Raw genomic sequence first — 18,503 nt, 5'->3', positions numbered from 1 at the left:
TCATAGTTAAGCGCTCTAAAAAACTTTATTTCTGCATTGCTTCATTATTTGAATCCTGATAATATCTTTTTAAAAAAGCTTTTTGTAATCACAGAGTCTTTTCAGTTAGAATAATCCTGCAAAGGGGATGAAAAGTGAGCTTTTGAGTTGTAAATTTAACAGTAATAACTTATCTGAGTCTCTGGAAATGGATTGCTATATATCATAGACTTGTATATAATAAATTTTTTTTCTTTATCATGGGTAGGAGGTAACCTGCCATTTCATCAGTGGGAGCAATATGAGTATATTTAAGTAAATGGTAGCTTGTGTAGAACTTAAGAAACATTCTGTGTTGATCCTGAATGCAAGTTGGAAAAAAAAATGTGCATGGGTAAATTAATATGAAGACAAATTTTTGAAATAAAAAGTATTTTGGGAGAGTATTTTGGTATTGCATTTCATAGGTATTATTTTCCCTATTATTATTAATTTTTTAATTAAGCCCAAAATTATTGACTGTGTAAGTTCAGTGTACTTTCAGTGAAATGAAGATCAGACTTCCTAGTATCTTTCCTTAAAAGACTTAGTCCAGGAAGGTTCTTTGTTTCTGAATAAGAGAAGTCCTGCTATGTTCACTCATATATTTTCTTTTTATCTTGGACTTATTTAACCATCATTTATTCAGGCTTTCAACTGGCTTCTGTGTAATGTCATCCAAACAACTTCTCTCCATGATATTCTGTGGCATTTTGTGGCATCACTGACTCCTGCTCCAGTGGAACCAGAAGAAGAAGAGGATGAGGAAAATAAAACAAACAAAGAAAATGCAGAACAAGTAAGTGAGGTTCTTGGTTTTTTAATTGTCCATATTTTTATAGAAGAGTAGAACTACTTTCAGATAGTGCAGTAATTTTCATGAGGTCATTCACAGATTATATAACCTAAAGACAGGAATAAAATTTCAGTGCTATGAGCAACATATTAACTATGCTGAGTGAAAGTCTTCTGTCTCCAAAAACGCTGTCAGTCAGTTCTGATTTCTCACTAGCCATCACTGTCTCGAAGCAATCAGCTGCAAGATAAACACTATCACAGTGCAGTATAAGACAGATAAACAGGGCAACATTATTACAGAGAAGATCAGTCTACTTTACAACATTACTGTAAGGTACAGAGCGTGAAAATGATACTGTGTAGGGACATGAAATTCAAAAATCTTTGGCTAGAAGGGACTTGTATTTTATAGGAGGCAGCCTGTATCATGGAAAAGCATTGAACTTGGACCCTGGAAGCCTGGATTCCAGCCCCATTTCCACCTCTGTAGCTGTGACTTGTGGGCCTCATTTCTATTTCTAGAATAAAAAAGAGGACTAAATCCTCCATTTAAAAGACTGTCAGAATAGGCAGAAAAAAACAAAAGCTAGATACAGTTTATAAGCATCACATCTAAAACATAAGGGTAGAGGAAGATTAAAAGTAGAAGAAGATATACTGGGTAAATTCAAACCAAAATTAGCTAGTTGAACATCAGAAAAAAACAGACTTCAAGACATAATTATCACTAGGGATAAAGAGGCTTTCTACAAAATGGTAAGAGTAGCTCTGTGTAGTTAACGTAGGTTTGTAGTTAATAATATAGCCTTTAAAGAAGTAAAAATCAGCAGAGCTGCAAGGAAAAACAGAAAAAAATTACAATTACAGTGTGAGATTATCACGCATTCACAAGAGCTGTCTATTCCTGTGTAACAAACCACCCCAGAACCCAGGGGATGAAAACGTTTGCTTATTGGCTTACAGCTCTGTGGGTCAGCAATTTGGGTGAGGCTCAACTGAAGGGAACGGCTCATTTCTGCTAGTAGACTAGTGAGTACACTGGAATTGATACTCACATGTGGCATTTATTTGTTTGGTGATTTTATTTATAGGTGACCTTATCACTTTTTCCCTTAAAATAATACAAACATAAATAGTTAATCTTAACGGATGCCTTGGGTATGGTTTGATTTTGTTTACATTTCTGTTACATGAGTATCCTTAAAGTATACATTTTTTTGTGTGGGGAAAACTCCTTCCAGCAGACAAATGGATCAACTTGTTTTCAATTTCTGTCTTAGGAGAAAGATACAAGAGTATGTGAACATCCACTCTCAGATATAGTGATCGCAGGGGAAGCTGCTCATCCTTTACCACATACATTTCACCGCTTGCTTCAAACGATCTCTGATCTTATGATGTCTCTCCCCAGTGGCAGTTCATTACAGCAAATGGCCCTGAGGTAATCTTATATCTAAGTATTGTAGGTACCCTGGAAAAGGGATTTTGTGGAGTAGTCAAAGCACAAAATGCTTGAAAGACCTCTTTAAATAGTAAGATAGAAAGAATACCTGCATTATGTGAATGGTGCCTCCCTCATGACTGTCATAATTTAGAATTGTCCTTCTTCTTAGTTCATGCCTGTTGGCCCCTCTGTAAAACATGGGTAATATACTACTTAGTCCTCTAAATTATCACAGTCTGTAACAGTCTTCCTCACTTTCCCCTCTCTTCTACCCGAAATCACGTCAGTGCTACTCAACAGTAGAGTCTTAAATGTCACAAAAAGGGAGAGGGAATGAAATCTCAAAAACAGAAATCAAAATAGGATTTTGAATTGAAAAGAATATCAAGAGAAATAGAGCCGAGTCATATGCAGCCAATCCTAAAACTACATTGAAGAGCATCGCCTCCTTTTAAGTCCAGACCTGCTGAGATTCAACATTACTTTTACATTGTGGACCTTGTCATTAGAGCCATGTACTAGACTACACATATAAATAAATCCTCCACTGATTTTTATAAGAAATAGGTTGAAGGAGTGATTTTGGCTACCCACATCCCTAACGATAAGACCAGCAGAGAGGAGATTTTGTTTCCTCCTCACAAGATTTTTGAAGTACAAAGTGTGTTATACTATGATGGATTAGTACAGAATTGTAAGACTAATACATTTAAGAGGCTTTTATAGTTGGGGTAACACTTGTCTACAAAACTGATTTATTACCTTTTTTGCTTCTGTAACCTTGACCTTCATGTATCCAGTTTGAAAACGGGTGAACTTTCCTTAGAATTTATATTGTTTGAAAGAATGACCTTTATTTCTCACACACACACACACACACACAAAATAGAATGAATAAAAGCCAGTAGAAGGCTCCCCTGGTGGCGCAGTGGTTGAGAGTCTGCCTGCCGATGCAGGGGATGCGGGTTCGTGCCCCGGTCCGGGAAGATCCCTCATGCCACGGAGTGGCTGGGCCTGTGAGCCATGGCCGCTGAGCCTGCGCGTCTGGAACCTGTGCTCCACAACGGGAGAGGCCACAACAGTGAGAGGCCCGCGTACCGCAAAAAAAAAAAAAAAAAAAAGCCAGTAGAAATAATTTTGTTTCTTGAATTTTTAAAATTTGTATTTTTTGTACCTAGAGCATTAAGATTTCTTGAAATATTAGCTACAGAGTGCTTTTTTCCAGGAATTCCTTAGAGGTTCCCGAAAAAGAATCTTTTAATGTATTACTTATGCCTTTTTAGATGCTGGAGTCTGAAATTCAAGCAATCTGATCACCAGTTCCTCCATCAGAGCAACGTCTTTCATCACATTAACAATATTTTGTCAAAATCAGATGATGGAGACAGTGAAGAGAGTTTCAGCATCAGCATACAGTCTGGCTTTGAAGCTATGAGTCAGGTCAGTTACTTAGCATTGTTACTACTCAACGATGTATTGAAGGAGAAACTGAAAATTACTTCTAAATAATTTGACTCTTACTGCTATTTCTTGTCTCATGTCTGTTCGTTTTATTATCATGGGAGATGTCCATTTGAGTGTTATAATTATGTATATTTGTTTCTGGTAGGAATTATGCATTGTAATGTGCTTAAAGGACCTAACCAGCATTGTTGACATAAAAACTTCTAGCCGACCTGCCATGATTGGCAGTTTGACAGATGGTTCCACAGAAACCTTCTGGGAATCAGGAGATGAGGATAAAAACAAAACTAAGAACGTCACCATCAACTGTGTGAAAGGAATCAATGCCCGCTATGTATCTGTTCATGTGGACAATTCCCGAGATCTTGGGGTAAGAAAGGAAACTTAATTTGTGGTTCGTTAGTTCTTTTCAGACCTTAATTTATCATGCAGTCTCATTTCTGAGTTTTAGCAAAGAGATTTTCATCTGGAATTCACCAACCAAACTATATTTTTATAGTTCTAAAATAAATCTTACATCTAAAGATAGATGAATATGACTGGGAGCACTGTGGAATACCAATTCTAAGAAAATGTCTGATTACAAATATACCATGGCTATAGCTAAGCAATATAAATATCCATTCCATGATTTTTTACCTCCATGCCCCCTGTTCAGGCTATTTCCTTGGCCTGGAAGTCCTCTCCTTAAACTCTGCTTTTCATATCCTTCCCAAATCTAAGACCTGATAGACAAATCCTCTCCCAGTACCTCATCTATAAAAATTACCCTTTCTCTCCTCTGGGTTCTTTTTTATATTACTCTGATGGCACTTAATACACTTTGACTGATAGTGTAATTAGCTTTCAGTTTTTTTTTTGGGGGGGGTACGTGGGCCTCTCACCGCTGTGGCCTCTTCCGTTGTGGAGCACAGGCTCCGGACACGCAGGCCCAGCGGCAACGGCCCACGGGCCCAGCCGCTCCGTGGCACGTGGGATCCTCCCAGACCGGGTCACAAACCCGTGTCCCTTGCATCGACAGGCGGACTCTCAACCACTGCGTCACCAGGGAAGCCCTAGCTTTCAGTTTTTAATCCTCACCCCCGGCCATCATGAGGGAATTGGGGGAGGTTCCTGGACTAACCTAAGTAATCATACTTTATGTTCTCCCTAGCTCTAGCCTGTCTACATGTTTCCACTGAATTGAGCACTCTTCTACAAAAAGCACTGAAGAGGAAAAAGCATCCTATTTACTTGAGTGTTCAGAGCCGAGAAAAAAGTAGCCCCAACTACAAAACTCCCACGCTTTTACCCCATTCCTGGGGAAGAATACTTCTTGGTATTTTTTTCCCTCTGAATGGAGGTGGCTTGCTAGCAGATATAGTATTAGTAAGTCCCCTTGGGCCATTGCCAAGCTGCTCTGATCCCATTTGTGTATTTCCTTTCCCAGGGACAGCCAAAGTGATGGGTGTGGGTCTCCTGTCTGGAGCACGCCAACCACAGAAGTTCAGTGTGCAGTCAGAGCGCTCCTTGCCGTCCACGGTCACCCCAGCTTCTGTCCATCAGCTCAGATTGAATAAGGAATAAAGGCTTAGCTAATATATCACTAGCTTACCTCCTCTTGAGACCCAGCAGTTCAGTTGGTACAACTACTTTATCTTACTTGAAAGTCAAGTATAACAAATCAAAACATTTTTCTGTCAGGAACTCACTGCTCAGTACAGTGTTATCTTTGATGCATGTTGTAAGCTAGGACACACTTTTCCCTCAAAACAATGGTTGCACTCAATTTGACATTTTTGTCTTTTATGAGAGATAATCATGATAATATTCATTTTTAAAAGCCCCAGTATGTATGCTGACATCAGCTTTTCTTTTAGGAAACCTCCTCTAATTTATATGCATCATTAGGACTTACATATCTCTGTGTCCCCGCAACCTGCCCACCACACTGCCTTAAACACAGCACTTGTTGATTTGAATTGCATCAGCCTATAGCACTGAAAGTATGCAGCTCTCCAAGGAATTAGTGTGTCAGTCTCTTTCTTGATGTGCTTGGCATAAAACTTACTCAAACTTAAGGTCTCTGGCTCTAGTACCAGTGTGACTCTTTTCAGTACTTAAAGGTATTGAATTTCTTTTGATATTTTACTTTGTGTGTTAATGTTCCTTCCCTAGTTTGACAAGGATCTCGAGGGGATAGAACCCATCCCTCTCATATATCCTTCTCCAAGTCCCTAAGGCCGTCTGGGTCCATCATGATACTCACAAGTATTTGTTGCCTAAGCTACCTGTCTTCCTCCTTTTTACAGCCGGAAACAATGAGAATAATGTGATAAAAATGGCACATGAGTAGCAAGGCAAGTTGCTGAAAGGCTTCATGAGAAAGATAGAATTTAAATGATTAGACTTTGGATGAAAAGAGGGAATGCCAACCTCCTCTCTCAGAGCCCATAGAGAAGGGCTGAAATGTGAGATTCAAGATGGAGTTTGTGAGAATAAGAAGACTGGAGTTGTAGGAACTGTCGTTGGTTGGACAGATGGAATGAAGTCAGTTCGGAAGGATCGTAAAAGACAGGCAGAAGAGTTGATGTTATATTGATAGGCTGTAAGAAATCACTGTCAGTTCTGGAGCCAGTAACATGGCATAGTAACTATTTTGAATTGTTTATTTTAGAATAAAGTTACCTCGATGACCTTCTTAACTGGCAAAGCAGTAGAAGATTTGTGCAGAATAAAGCAGGTAATTAAAACTTTGTCATTAAATGTTTTACTGCCCAGGGAGAAATTTTTTCTTCTCAGTCTCCACTGTTGAGTTCTAATTTTGGCATGCCACCCAAGTACAAGTATTATAGGAAATTGTCTATTTACAAAACACTAAATTGGCAAATGGTCCATGTATAGGAATAGTTACAACCATCTCTGTTCTAAACATCTTACCCATTATTTCCCTGAATCTCCCTAGTGATGAGCAGGTACACTGTGCTATAGCCCTCTACCCTGACTCCTGCTCCCCTGCGGAGACTCAGGGTGCCTTAAAATTCATCATAGATCTGCTTCACAACTGTCACCTTGATTCACCCACACTTCAGGTTGAAATGTAGGTTATTGTCCTGTAGCTTGAAAATCTTTCAGTTACAACACTGCGACTGTATCCAGGTTGAAAGTCAATTTACAAACCAACTCTAGAAACAAGTTAAGTTCTATTTGGGCATGTGACCGAGATTCTGTATAAACTCACTTACTTGTGAGTGAATAGTGTCAAAAACCATTTTACAGTACACTGGAATTTAATCCTAAAAAAAAAGTTGTATTCTCAATGAAATATACTGAAATAAGTAATGACCAGTATGAATTTACAGATTATATAATTTTTCTTCAAAAGTAAAATATATTAAGTAACTGCACAGCAAAAATCCTTGCTTTAAATGTGCTTTCATGTGAAGATGCACAAAACAGGACTTCATTACAGTCAGTGTAGGTACAGTCATGTAAATTGTTTGCAGTGGTTTCACTTACGTAACTTGTGCTCGGAAGCCATATAGTAAGCAGACCTGCATTTTAATTCTCAACTCCATCACTTACTAGATGTCTGCCGTCTGTGTTAATTAACCTCACTTTCTTCATCTGTAGCTACTAGAGTATTATCCTCACAAGGTTTAAATAAGATAATCAGTGTGAAATAATCTAATAAGCTTTTCTGTGGGTACAATTATTTGTTATTTGAGCTTGCTGTTATTAATGCAAAGTCTAGGACAGTGATAAAACAGTAGTACACCTGTATCAGGTTTCTATCCCTTTTCTTCTCTCCTAGGTTGATCTGGATTCCAGGCACATTGGTTGGGTAACAAGTGAACTTCCAGGAGGGGATAATCACATCATCAAAATTGAATTAAAGGGCCCAGAAAATACACTGAGAGTTCGACAAGTTAAGGTTCTGGGCTGGAAGGATGGCGAAAGCACAAAAATTGCTGGCCAGATTTCAGCCAGTGTGGCCCAGCAAAGGAACTGTGAAGCTGAGACTCTACGAGTGTTCAGACTTATTACATCACAAGTGAGTGTCCTTACTACACATTTTCTAGCACAGGATAAATTGAAATAATATACTACTTCAACAGTAATATCAAAGGTTAACAAAATATTTTGGAAAACTTGTTAGAGATTGCTGGCTACAAACGTGGCCCGTTTTTTTCTTCTCATAGCCCTGAATTCTTGTATTTCACTTTGCGTTCATCTCCTGAAGAGTAGAGGTGTGCAGTAGGAATAGCCTAGTAGCATAAAGACCACAGAGCCAGCTACTGACTCCTCTAGCCTTCCCGAGGAGGTTCTGCCATTGAGTTGTTCTCACCTCCTTCTCTTCTCCACCAGGTATTTGGAAAGCTCATCTCTGGAGATGCTGAACCCACACCAGAACAAGAGGAAAAAGCACTATTGTCATCACCTGAAGGAGAAGAAAAAGTATACAATGTATTTATTTATATTCTAAAAATATTTCTTTCCCTTTTTCACTTTGTTACTTTTGTTCACTGAAATAATCCATGTATTGCCGTGTATTTTAATGTATATGGGATACTAGTTTCTGTATCTTTAACTAAAACTAAAGTTAATAGTTTTTACTCTACTTAGAAAGAAGATGAAGGAACTACCAGAAGATACTCACTTTTTGTTCATGTACGATCTAGCTGGTATTTTAAGTAACAACAAAATTTGCTCTAAACCTTGGGGCTGTGTGTTTAAATGTTTGCACTTGTAAAATCAGCTTCGTCATTGACTGTGCTGTGCGCCTTCCACCATCTTCTCTGTCCTTCACGGTTCAGCTCAAAAATACTGTCTTCTCCATGAGCCTCCTTTGTGATGGTTCAGGGGAAACCATAAAGAAGGTCGCGGAGAAGCCACAAAGTAGTATGTCCTCTGCTAGGCTTCATAGTAATTTCTGTGTCTCTTCTTGGTTTCTCTCTCGTTAGGTTTATTTGTATTCATGTTTTATATCTTCTACTTAATTATACCTTCTTAAAGACCAAGTACATGTCTGGTTTGTCTTTATATCCACCATGGCATAAACACACATGTGTTCAGTAAATTTTTATTGGAATAACCTGTTCTTTATACTGTTCTTAAAGTTTCTTCTAAAATGCATTTGCCTAACTTATCTGGTCTAAACTAAAGCACTATATCTAAGAGGAGAGCCTCATCCATTTTCAAAAAGAGAGGTCAACCCTGACTAGTCTTCATATTCTTGTGTCTTTAGATGCTGTAAATAATCAACTTGACAGCCCTTTGAAAGATAATTTCAAGGACTTACCTTGGCTGACCCTGTGCCTTCTGATACAGTAGCATCTAAATCATCCACATTTTTCTGTTTGGGTTCTGTTAAAAAAAAAAAAAAAGGGATTTCATAAACTCTGGTAATTTTTTTCAGCATCTTTAGGAGATATTTGCACGACTGCAAGACTGAGTAACTACTCATTAAATCAGCTGAATTTTAACAAATGTTAGTTCTTTGCTAAATAACCTTACAAGCTGGTAACAAGCCCTGAAAAAGCTTACCTTCTGTTCTTAGATGTGAACAGTCCATCCGCTCCCTCCCAAAAACAGATCAACAGGAATACTCTACAGTGTATAATCTACTTATTAAATGTGTGGAAAACTGCACATCAGTTGCATGTGAGGATTTCAGAGTACACTGAGGTTACTGTTTGTGCCCTGGAGTGGTCAGAGAAGGCTTCTTGGGGGATATTAGACTTTGAGTTAGACCCGAAAGAGAATGGATGAAAGTCAGATTACTAGGATGGGAGCACGGGCGCCTTGAAGAGGCTGGCCTACCTCTGGGCGAGTGTATGCTGAGGCCTGAAGGTTGAACGGGAAAGGCTATGCTAGTGGCGCGATGGCGGCGAGATAACACGACTGTGAAGGGAATCAGTTTATATCAGGGTTTTGAAGTCAAATTCACATACAAAAAATTCATCTTTTTAAACTGCGTCGTTTCAAATCTTGACCAATGTATACAGTGGTGAAATCATTACAAGCAAGTTTTAAAACACATCTCTCCCAGAATTTCCCAGTTGTTCCTTTGCATTCAATCCCCTCATCTCATTCCTAGCCCCTGGCAACCACTGAGATATTTTCTGCCTCTATAATGTTGCCTTTTCCCAGGTGTTATTTAATGGAACCCTGTAGAAAGTAGCCTTTTTATTTTTTTATTATTTTTTTGAATATGGTCTTGTTTTATAACATCTTTATTGGAGTAAAATTGCTTTACAATGGTGTGTTAGTTTCTGCTTTATAACAAAGTGAATCAGCTATACGTATACATATATCTCCATATCCCCTCCCTCTTGCGTCTCCCTCCCACCCTCCCTATCCCACCCCTCTAGGTGGTCACAAAGCACCAAGCTGATCTCCCTGTGCTATGCAGCTGCTTCCCACTAGCTATATATTTTACATTTGGTAGTGTATATATGTCCATGCCACTCTCTCACTTTGTCCCAGCTTACCCTTCCCCCTCCCCATGTCCTCAAGTCCATTCTCTACGTCTGTGTCTTTATTCCTGTCCTGCCGCTAGGTTCTTCAGAACCACTTTTTTTTTTTTTTTTTTTAGATTCCATATATATGTGTTAGCATACAGTATTTGTTTTTCTCTTTATGACTGACTTCCCTCTGTATGACAGTCTCTGGGTCCATCCACCTCACTACAAATAACTCAGTTTCATGTGTTTGTTGGCAATCTATATGTTCTTTGGAGAAATGTCTGTTTAGGTCTTCTGCCCATTTTTGGACTGGGATTTTTTTTTTTTTTTTTTTTTGATATTGACCTGCATGAGCTGCTTGTAAATTTTGGAGATTAATCCTTTGGCAGTTGCTTTGTTTGCAAATATTTTCTCCCATTCTGAGGGCCATCTTTTCATCTTGCTTATGGTTTCCTTTGCTGTGCAAAAGCTTTTAAGTTTCATTAGGTCCCATTTGTTTATTTTTGTTTCTATTTCCATTTCTCTAGGAGGTGGGTCAACAAGGATCTTGCTGTGATTTATGTCCTAAGACTGTCCTGCATATGTTTTCCTCGAAGAGTTTTATAGTGTCTGGCCTTATTACATTTACGTCTTTAATCCATTTTGAGTGTATTTTTGTGTGTGGTGTTAGGGAGTGTTCTAATTTCATTCTTGTACCTGTAGCTGTCCTGTTTTACCAGCACCACTTATTGAAGAGGCTGTCTTTTCTCCATTTTATATTCTTGCCTCCTTTATCAAAGATAAGGTGACCATATGTGCGTGAGTTTACCTCTGGGCTTTCTGTCCTCTTCCATTGATCTATATTTCTGTTTTTGTGCCAGTACCGTACTGTCTTGATTACTGTAGCTTTGTAGTATAGTCTGAAGTCTGGGAGCCTGATTCCTCCAGCTCCGTTTTTCTTTCTCAAGATTGCTTTGGCTATTTGGGGTCTTTTGTGTTTCCATACAAATTGTGAAATTTTTTGTTCTAGTTCTGTGAAAAATTCCGTTGGTAGTTTGATAGGAATTGCATTGAATCTGTGGATTGCTTTGGGTAGTATAGTCATTTTCACAATGTTGATTCTTCCAGTCCAAGAACATGGTATATCTCTCCATCTGTTGGTGTCCTCTTTAATTTCTTTCATCAGTGTCTTATAGTTTTCAGCATACAAGTCTTTTGTCTCCTTAGATAGGTTTATTCCTAGGTATTGTCATTCTTTTCGTTGTAGTGGTAAATGGGAGTGTTTCCTTAATTTCTCTTTCAGATTTTTCATCCTTAGTGTGTAGGAATGCAAGAGAATTCTGTGCATTAATTTTGTATCCTGTTACTTTACCAAATTCATTGATTAGCTCTAGTAGTTTTCTGGTAACATCTTTAGGATTCTTTATGTATAGTATCATGTCATCTGTAAATAGTGACGGTTTTACTTCTTTTCCGATTTCGATTCCTTTTATTTCTTTTTTTGTCTCTGATTGCTGTAGCTAAAACTTCCAAAGCTCTGTTGAATAATAGTGGTGAGAGTGGGCCACCTTGTCTTGTTCCTGATCTTAGTGGAAATGGTTTTAGTTTTTCACCATTGAGAACAATGTTGGCTGTGGGTTTGTCATATATGGCCTTTATTATGTTGAGGTAAGTTCCCTCTATGCCTACTTTCTGGAGGGTTTTTATCATAAATGGGTGTTGAATTTTGTCAAAAGCTTTCTCTGCATCTATTGAGATGATCATATGGTTTTTATCCTTCAGCTGGTTGATATGGTGTATCACATTGATTGATTTGCATATATTGCAGAATCCTTGCATCCCTTAGATGAACCCCACTTGGTCATGATGTATGATCCTTTTAAGATGCTGTTGGATTCTGTTTGCTAGTATTTTGTTGAGGATTTTTGCATCTATGTGCATCAGTGATAATGGCCTGTAGTTTTCTTATTTTGTGACATCTTTGTCCGGTTTTGGTAGCAGGATGATGGTGGCCACGTAGAATGAGTTTGGGAGTGTTCCTCCCTCTGCTTTATTTTGGAAGAGTTTGAGAAGGATAGATGTTAGCTCTTCTCTACATGTTTGATAGAATTCGCCTGTGAAGAAGCCATCTGGTCCTGGGCTTTTGTTTGTTGGAAGACTTTTAATCACAGTTTCAATTTCAGTGCTTGTGATTGGTCTGTTTATGTTTTCTATTTCTTCCTGGTTCAGTCTTGGAAGGTTGCACTTTTCTAAGAATTTGTCCATTTCTTCCAAGTTGTCCATTTTATTGGCATATAGTTGCTTTGAGTAATCTCTTATGATCCTTTGTATTTCTGTGGTGTCTGTCGTAACTTCTTTTTCATTTCCAATTCTATTGATTTGAGTTTTCTCCCTTTTTTTCTTGATGAGTCTGGCTAATGGTTTATCAGTTTCGGTTATCTTCTGAAAGAACCAGCTTTTAGTTTTACTGATCTTTGCTATCATTTCCTTCATTTCCTTTTCGTTTATTTCTGATCTGATCTTTATGATTTCTTTCCGTCTGCTAATTTTGGGGGTTTTTTTGTTCTTCTTTCTCTAATTGCTTTAGGTGTAAGGTTAGGTTGTTTATTTGAGATGTTTCTTGTTTCTTGAGGTAGGATTGTATTGCTATAAACTTCCCTCTTAAACTGCTTTTGCTGCATCCCATAGGTTTTGAGTCGTCATGTTTTCATTGTCACTTGTTTCTAGGTATTTTCTGATTTCCTCTGATTTCTTCATTGATCTTTTGGTTATTTAGCAGTGTGTTGTTTAGCCTCCATGTGTTTGTATTTTTCACAGACTTTTTTCCTGTAATTGGTATCTGGTTTCATAGTGTTGTGGTCAGAAAAGATACTTGATACGATTTCAGTTTTCTTAAATTTACCCAGGCTTGATTTGTGACCCAAGATATGATCTATCCTGGAGACTGTCCATGAGCAATCGAGAAGAAAGTGTATTCTGTTGTTTTGCGATGGAATATCCTATAAGTATCAATTAAGTCCTTTTTGTTTAATGTATCATTTAAAGCTTGTGTTTCCTTATTTATTTTCATTTTGGATGATCTGTCCATTGGTGAAAGTGGGGTGTTAAAGTCCCCTACTATGATTGTGTTACTGTCGATTTCCCCTTTTATGGCTGTTAGTATTTGCCTTATGTATTGAGGTGCTCCAATGTTGGGTGCCTAAATATTTACAGTTGTTATGTCTTCTTATTGGATTGATCCCTTGATCATTGTGTAGTGTCCTTCTTTGTCTCTTGTAATAGTGTTTATTTTAAAGTCAATTATATCTGATATGAGAATTGCTACTCCAACTTTCTTTTGATTTCCATTTGCATGGAGAATATCTTTTTCCATCCCCTCACTTTCAGTCTGTATGTGTCCCTGGGTCTAAAGTGGGTCTCTCGTAGACAGCATATATACCGTCTCATTTTTGTATCCATTCAGCCAGTCTATATGTTTTGGTTGGAGCACTTAATCCATTTACATTTAAGGTAGTTATCGATATGTATGTTCCTATTATCATTTTCTTAATTGTTTTGGGTTTGTTATTGTAGGTCTTTTCCTTCTCTTGTGTTTCCTGCCTAGAGAAGTTCCTTTAGCATTTGTTGTAAAGCTGGTTTGGTGGTGCTGAATTCTCTTAGCTTTTGCTTGTCTGTAAAGGTTTTAATTTCTCCATCGAATCTGAATGAGATCCTTGCTGGGGAGAATAATCTTGGTTGTAGGTTTTTCCCTTTCATCACTTTAAATATGTCCTGCCACTCCCTTCTGGCTTGCAGAGTTTCTGCTGAAAGATCAGCTGTTAACCTTATGGGGATTCCCTTGTATGTTATTTGTTGCTTTTTTCCCTTGCTGCTTTCAGTATTTTTTCTTTGTATTTAATTTTTGATAGTTTGATTAATAAGTGTCTTGGCATGTTTCTCCTTGGATTTATCCTATGTGGGACTCTGCGCTTCCTGGACTTGATTGAGTATTTCCTTTCCCATATTAGGGAAGTTTTCAAGTATAATCTCTTCAAATATTTTCTCAGTCCCTTTCTTTTTGTTTTCTTCTGGGACCCCTATAATTCGAACGTTTGTGTGTTTAATGTTGTCCCAGAGGTCTCTGAGACTGTCCTCAATTCTCTTTTTTTTTTCTTTATTCTGTTCTGAGGTAGTTTTTAATTTTGATAAAGTCCAACTTATCTATTTTTTTAAATGACTCATGATTTTTGTGTCTTATCTAATTAAGGTCACAAAGATTTTCTCCTGTTTTCTTCTAGAAACCTTAGAACTTTAGTTATTTAGAACTCTATACATTTCAAGTTTTTCTATACAGTATGAGCTAACGGTTGAGGTTCATTTTTTTGGCATGTAGATGTTCAATTCTTCTACTGCCATTTGATGAAAAGTCTATCCTTTATCAATAATCAGTTCACTGTAAATGTGTAGGTCTGTTTCTGGACCCTATTCTGTTTCATTAATTTACACGTATATTCTTACACCAGCATCAGGCTGTCTTGATTACTGTAGCTTTATAGAGAATCATGAGATAAGATTCCAACCAAGTTCTTTTTCAAAGTTGTTTTGGCTATTCCAGGTCCTTTCCATTTCCATAGAAAGCTTAAAATCAGATTGTCAGTTTCTTCCTCCCCAACAGATAGATAGATAGATAAATAAATAAATAAATAAATAAAAAGAAACCTACTGGAATATTGATTGGAATTGCACCAAAGTGCTAAGTCAGTTTGGGGAGAATTGACATCTTAATATTGAGTCTTCCTGTCCATGAATATGATATTTAGGTCTGTCCATTTATTTAGATCTTCTTTAATTTCTGCCAGCAGTGTTTCATAGTTCAGTTCTGTGTACCTGTCTTACACATTTTATTAAATTGATCCCTCAACATTTCATGGTTTTGATGCTATTGTAAATGATATTTTTAATTTCACTTTCCAGTTATTCATTTCTAGTGTATAAAGATACAGTTGACTTTTTGTATTAAACCTATATCCTATGGTCCCCTTAAATTCACTCATTAGTTCTGGAAGCTTTTTTGTAGTATCTTTGGGATTTTCTTCATTGATAATCATGTAGTCTTCAAAGAAAGTCAGTTTTACTTCTTCCTTTCCAATCTTATGTTATTGCACTGGCTAAGACCTTCAGTACCATGTTGAATAAAAGTAGTGAGATTAGTCTTCCTTTCCTAGATCGTAAAAAGAAAGTAGTCTTTCACCATAGATTTTTTGTAACTGCTCTTAATCAGTTTGAGGAGGTTCCTTCTGTTTCTAGTTTGCTGAGAATTTTTATCAGAATGGATTTCTTATGTATTTTTCTTTTTTCATTTTCTTTTATTAAGTAACATAATCCATATATTGCTATGTATGTTAATGGATATGCTGTATTTGCTTATATGCAGTTTCTCTTTCTTTAATAAAAAAGAAGATTAACTAGAGACGTGATAGATGAATGGCACAGTGTTTCTTTTTGGGGTGATGAAGATGCTCTAAAATTGACTGTGGTGATGGTTGCACTGATTTGTGCATGTATAATATATAAACCATTGAACTGTACACTTTAAATGAATGAATAGTATGGTATGTCAAAAAAGCAAAGTGAATTATGAAAGAAGTTAAAAGGCCATTCTATCTAAAAGGAATTCATTTGTTAATGTATAATCTACTAGTATTTTAAGTAGCAAAAAAAAAAAAATTCATTCTACAAATTTACTTTCCTTAGTAGATACAGGGATATTGCAGTTACCCATTCTTTTTGAGTGAGCTTTGGTAGTTGTGTCTTCCAAGTAATTTGCCCATTTCATCTAAGTTGCTGAATTTATTGGCATAAGTTGTTCATAATATACTCTTATTATCCTTAGACTCTATAGTGATGTATCTTCTTTTATTATATCTTTCCATCTGATTGCTCTGGATTTGATTCGTTCTTTTTCTGGTTTCCTAAGGTCCTAATATGATGACTCGAGACCTTTCTTTTCTCATATAAGTAATGCTGTAATCTTCTTCTAAGCAGTGCTTTAGTGTCACACATTTGAGTGCATTGTTTTTTTCATTTCATTAAATTTAAAATATTTTCTGACTTCTATTTTGATTTCTTCCTTGACCCCTGGGTAATTAATTTCTAAATATTTGGGAGATTTCCTGATAGCTTTGTATTATTGATTTCTAGTTTAATTCTATCACGGTAAAAATACATATATAAATTTCGTATAATTTCATCCCTTTTAAAACTGTTAAGACCTGAATTCTGGCTCATAGTATGGTATAGTTTAGTGAATGTCCATGCACACTGGAAAAGAATATGAACTCTGCTGTTGTTTTGTTAAAGGTTTTATAAATATTGATTAATTCAGGTGGCTGATAGTTTTGGTCAGATCTGTAAGAACCTTGCTGATTTTTGTTTCTTTGCTCATTTTCTTGTTCTGTCAGGTACAGAAAGAATTTTGAAGTGTCCGACTATATGGATTTGTCTTTTTAGATTTTAGTTCACCTGGTTGCCCACCTCAGCTCTCTGATGGGCACCCAAAAAGTTATGGTTTTGTAGATTATCAGCTTTTCTCATAGTTAAGGTGGGAGTGACATTCTCTTGTGGCTTTCTCTATCCTAAGAAAAGTGAAACCAAGAGTTATTTTTAATTCTAATACAAGGGTGGTTTGCCTCAGTTTTCTTACCTGTAAAACAGGCAAAACATCAGATCTTACCTTATGGGGTTTTTGTGAGGATTAAATAAGATTGTGTATTTATGTGTTTGCATATTTATCCGCCACTTGAGAGAGTGCATAAAACTTCAACCTTCATTTTTCGTCTTACGATATGCTTCTTTGTTTACTGTTGGTGTTGGAGTAGCTTGATTTAAGGCCACCGTCATCAGAGAGTTTTCTTAAGACACTTTCCTTTTAACCAAATGTCATTTTCCTGAGTTGCTCTTCTAATAACCAAATGTAGGATATGAAGTAATAATGTTCAGAGTTCAGAAATAGATTCAATCAAACTGGCACAGATTGACTAGATTAAAGAAATCCATGAAGTATACTTCTCTGGATTTCTTAAATTCAGAAATTTTGCCCTTTTTATAGCCACCTTAGCCAACAGTGATTTCTTCAAACTTTTTATCCTTTGTCCTAGTATTATAGATCTCCATTTAAAATAAATTCACCTTGTAAAAATACCTGCATAATTATTTCTCAAGATGCTTCAAAATGTCAAATATACAAATTTTATTGAAAGAGCCCGCTTCCTTTTTTTCCTTTTTGCTGTATAAAGGCAACTTCAGATGCTGACCTGAAAGAACATATGGTTGGAATCATATTCAGCAGGAGTAAACTGACTAACCTACAAAAACAGGTTGGTTAACAGCCATTTCATTGTCTTCATCAATGTTTGTTTGTTTGTTTTTAGGGTGTAAAGCATTTTCCAAAATTTATGGAGGCTTTTCCATGCTGACTCTTTTATAGGTCCTGCAGAATGTGTCTGCCTTTTTCTAGAGAGGAAGGAGTATATTGGCATTCCTGCATCACTTTAAAGATTTGGTTATGAATGTTAACTTTCTTACCTTGCTGCTCTTTGTTTTTATCATTTTCAGGTAGCTTGTTTCATTTTGGTGTCAAGTACCCAGCTATATCAGATTTCATTTGCATTTTCTGTGTTCCTCCCCACCCCCATTTTTTTGTTTGTTGGTTGATTTTTTAAAATTATTTTGCTGAGCAATTATAATGTGAACTAAACCAGTGTTATTATTTTTAACTATCAGGAGATGGGGGAGTAGCACTAGGTCATTCATATAATGGGGGTTCATTTAGGGGTGCCTACGTAACAACATTAGCCCTTCAGAGGTCAAATAAGATATTGACTTTTGAATTAGGTTTTAAGTTGGCCATTATTTTAACTTTCAACACCATTCAATCTTTTAAATAAATCACATAAATTTATGTGTGCTTTATCTTTAACAGCATTCTATTGAATCTTAGAAGCTACCAATTGTAAAATGTGCTGTTATTTTATATATCACTAAAAAAATGTGCTGCCAATTAAATTATGAATTGCATCAATTATAAAGCACATTATGAATAGAAATGTTAGCGTGTGGGGGGAAATGTGCCTTAGAAGTGATTAAATATGGTGATTTGTTTTCATTTCATGTCTTAAACCACAGGCAGGGGAATTGGTAACTAGTATATAATTTGTTTCTATACTAGTTGATTTAAATACTCAGATTTTTAATCATGGTTTGCCTAGTTTTCCTTAATTGGTTTTAATATGAGTTAAGAGAATGGTATGATGGAGAATTAACTGGGAGGAAGAGTATTAAATTGAGTATCAACTAGTATTCTTGTGTTGTTTTGT

The 18,503-nt window shown here is 36.7% G+C and overlaps 1 protein-coding gene across 13 annotated transcripts in view; it reads left to right on the top strand.

Moving 5' to 3' along the window:
* Positions 1 to 18,503, top strand: part of MYCBP2 (MYC binding protein 2) — a 265,407-nt gene that overhangs the window by 227,470 nt on the left and 19,434 nt on the right. For 11 of the 13 annotated variants that reach the window (XM_082601985.1, XM_082601982.1, XM_082601988.1 and 8 more), the window contains 8 exons: positions 668 to 817; positions 2,097 to 2,257; positions 3,544 to 3,700; positions 3,870 to 4,094; positions 6,381 to 6,446; positions 7,518 to 7,757; positions 8,072 to 8,170; positions 17,424 to 17,504. In XM_082601985.1, the coding sequence (XP_082458111.1) occupies positions 668 to 817; positions 2,097 to 2,257; positions 3,544 to 3,700; positions 3,870 to 4,094; positions 6,381 to 6,446; positions 7,518 to 7,757; positions 8,072 to 8,170; positions 17,424 to 17,504 (1,179 nt within the window). The remainder of the gene's footprint in view (positions 1 to 667; positions 818 to 2,096; positions 2,258 to 3,543; positions 3,701 to 3,869; positions 4,095 to 6,380; positions 6,447 to 7,517; positions 7,758 to 8,071; positions 8,171 to 17,423; positions 17,505 to 18,503) is intronic. The other 2 variants (XM_082601981.1, XM_082601983.1) reach the window with 1 other exon arrangement.

The sequence above is a fragment of the Mesoplodon mirus genome, assembly GCF_964341445.2.
Source record: "Mesoplodon mirus genome assembly, chromosome: 17".
NCBI lineage: Eukaryota > Metazoa > Chordata > Mammalia > Artiodactyla > Ziphiidae > Mesoplodon > Mesoplodon mirus.
The sequence above is the reverse complement of the archived record's forward strand: the minus strand, read 5'-3'. Positions and strand labels throughout refer to the sequence as shown.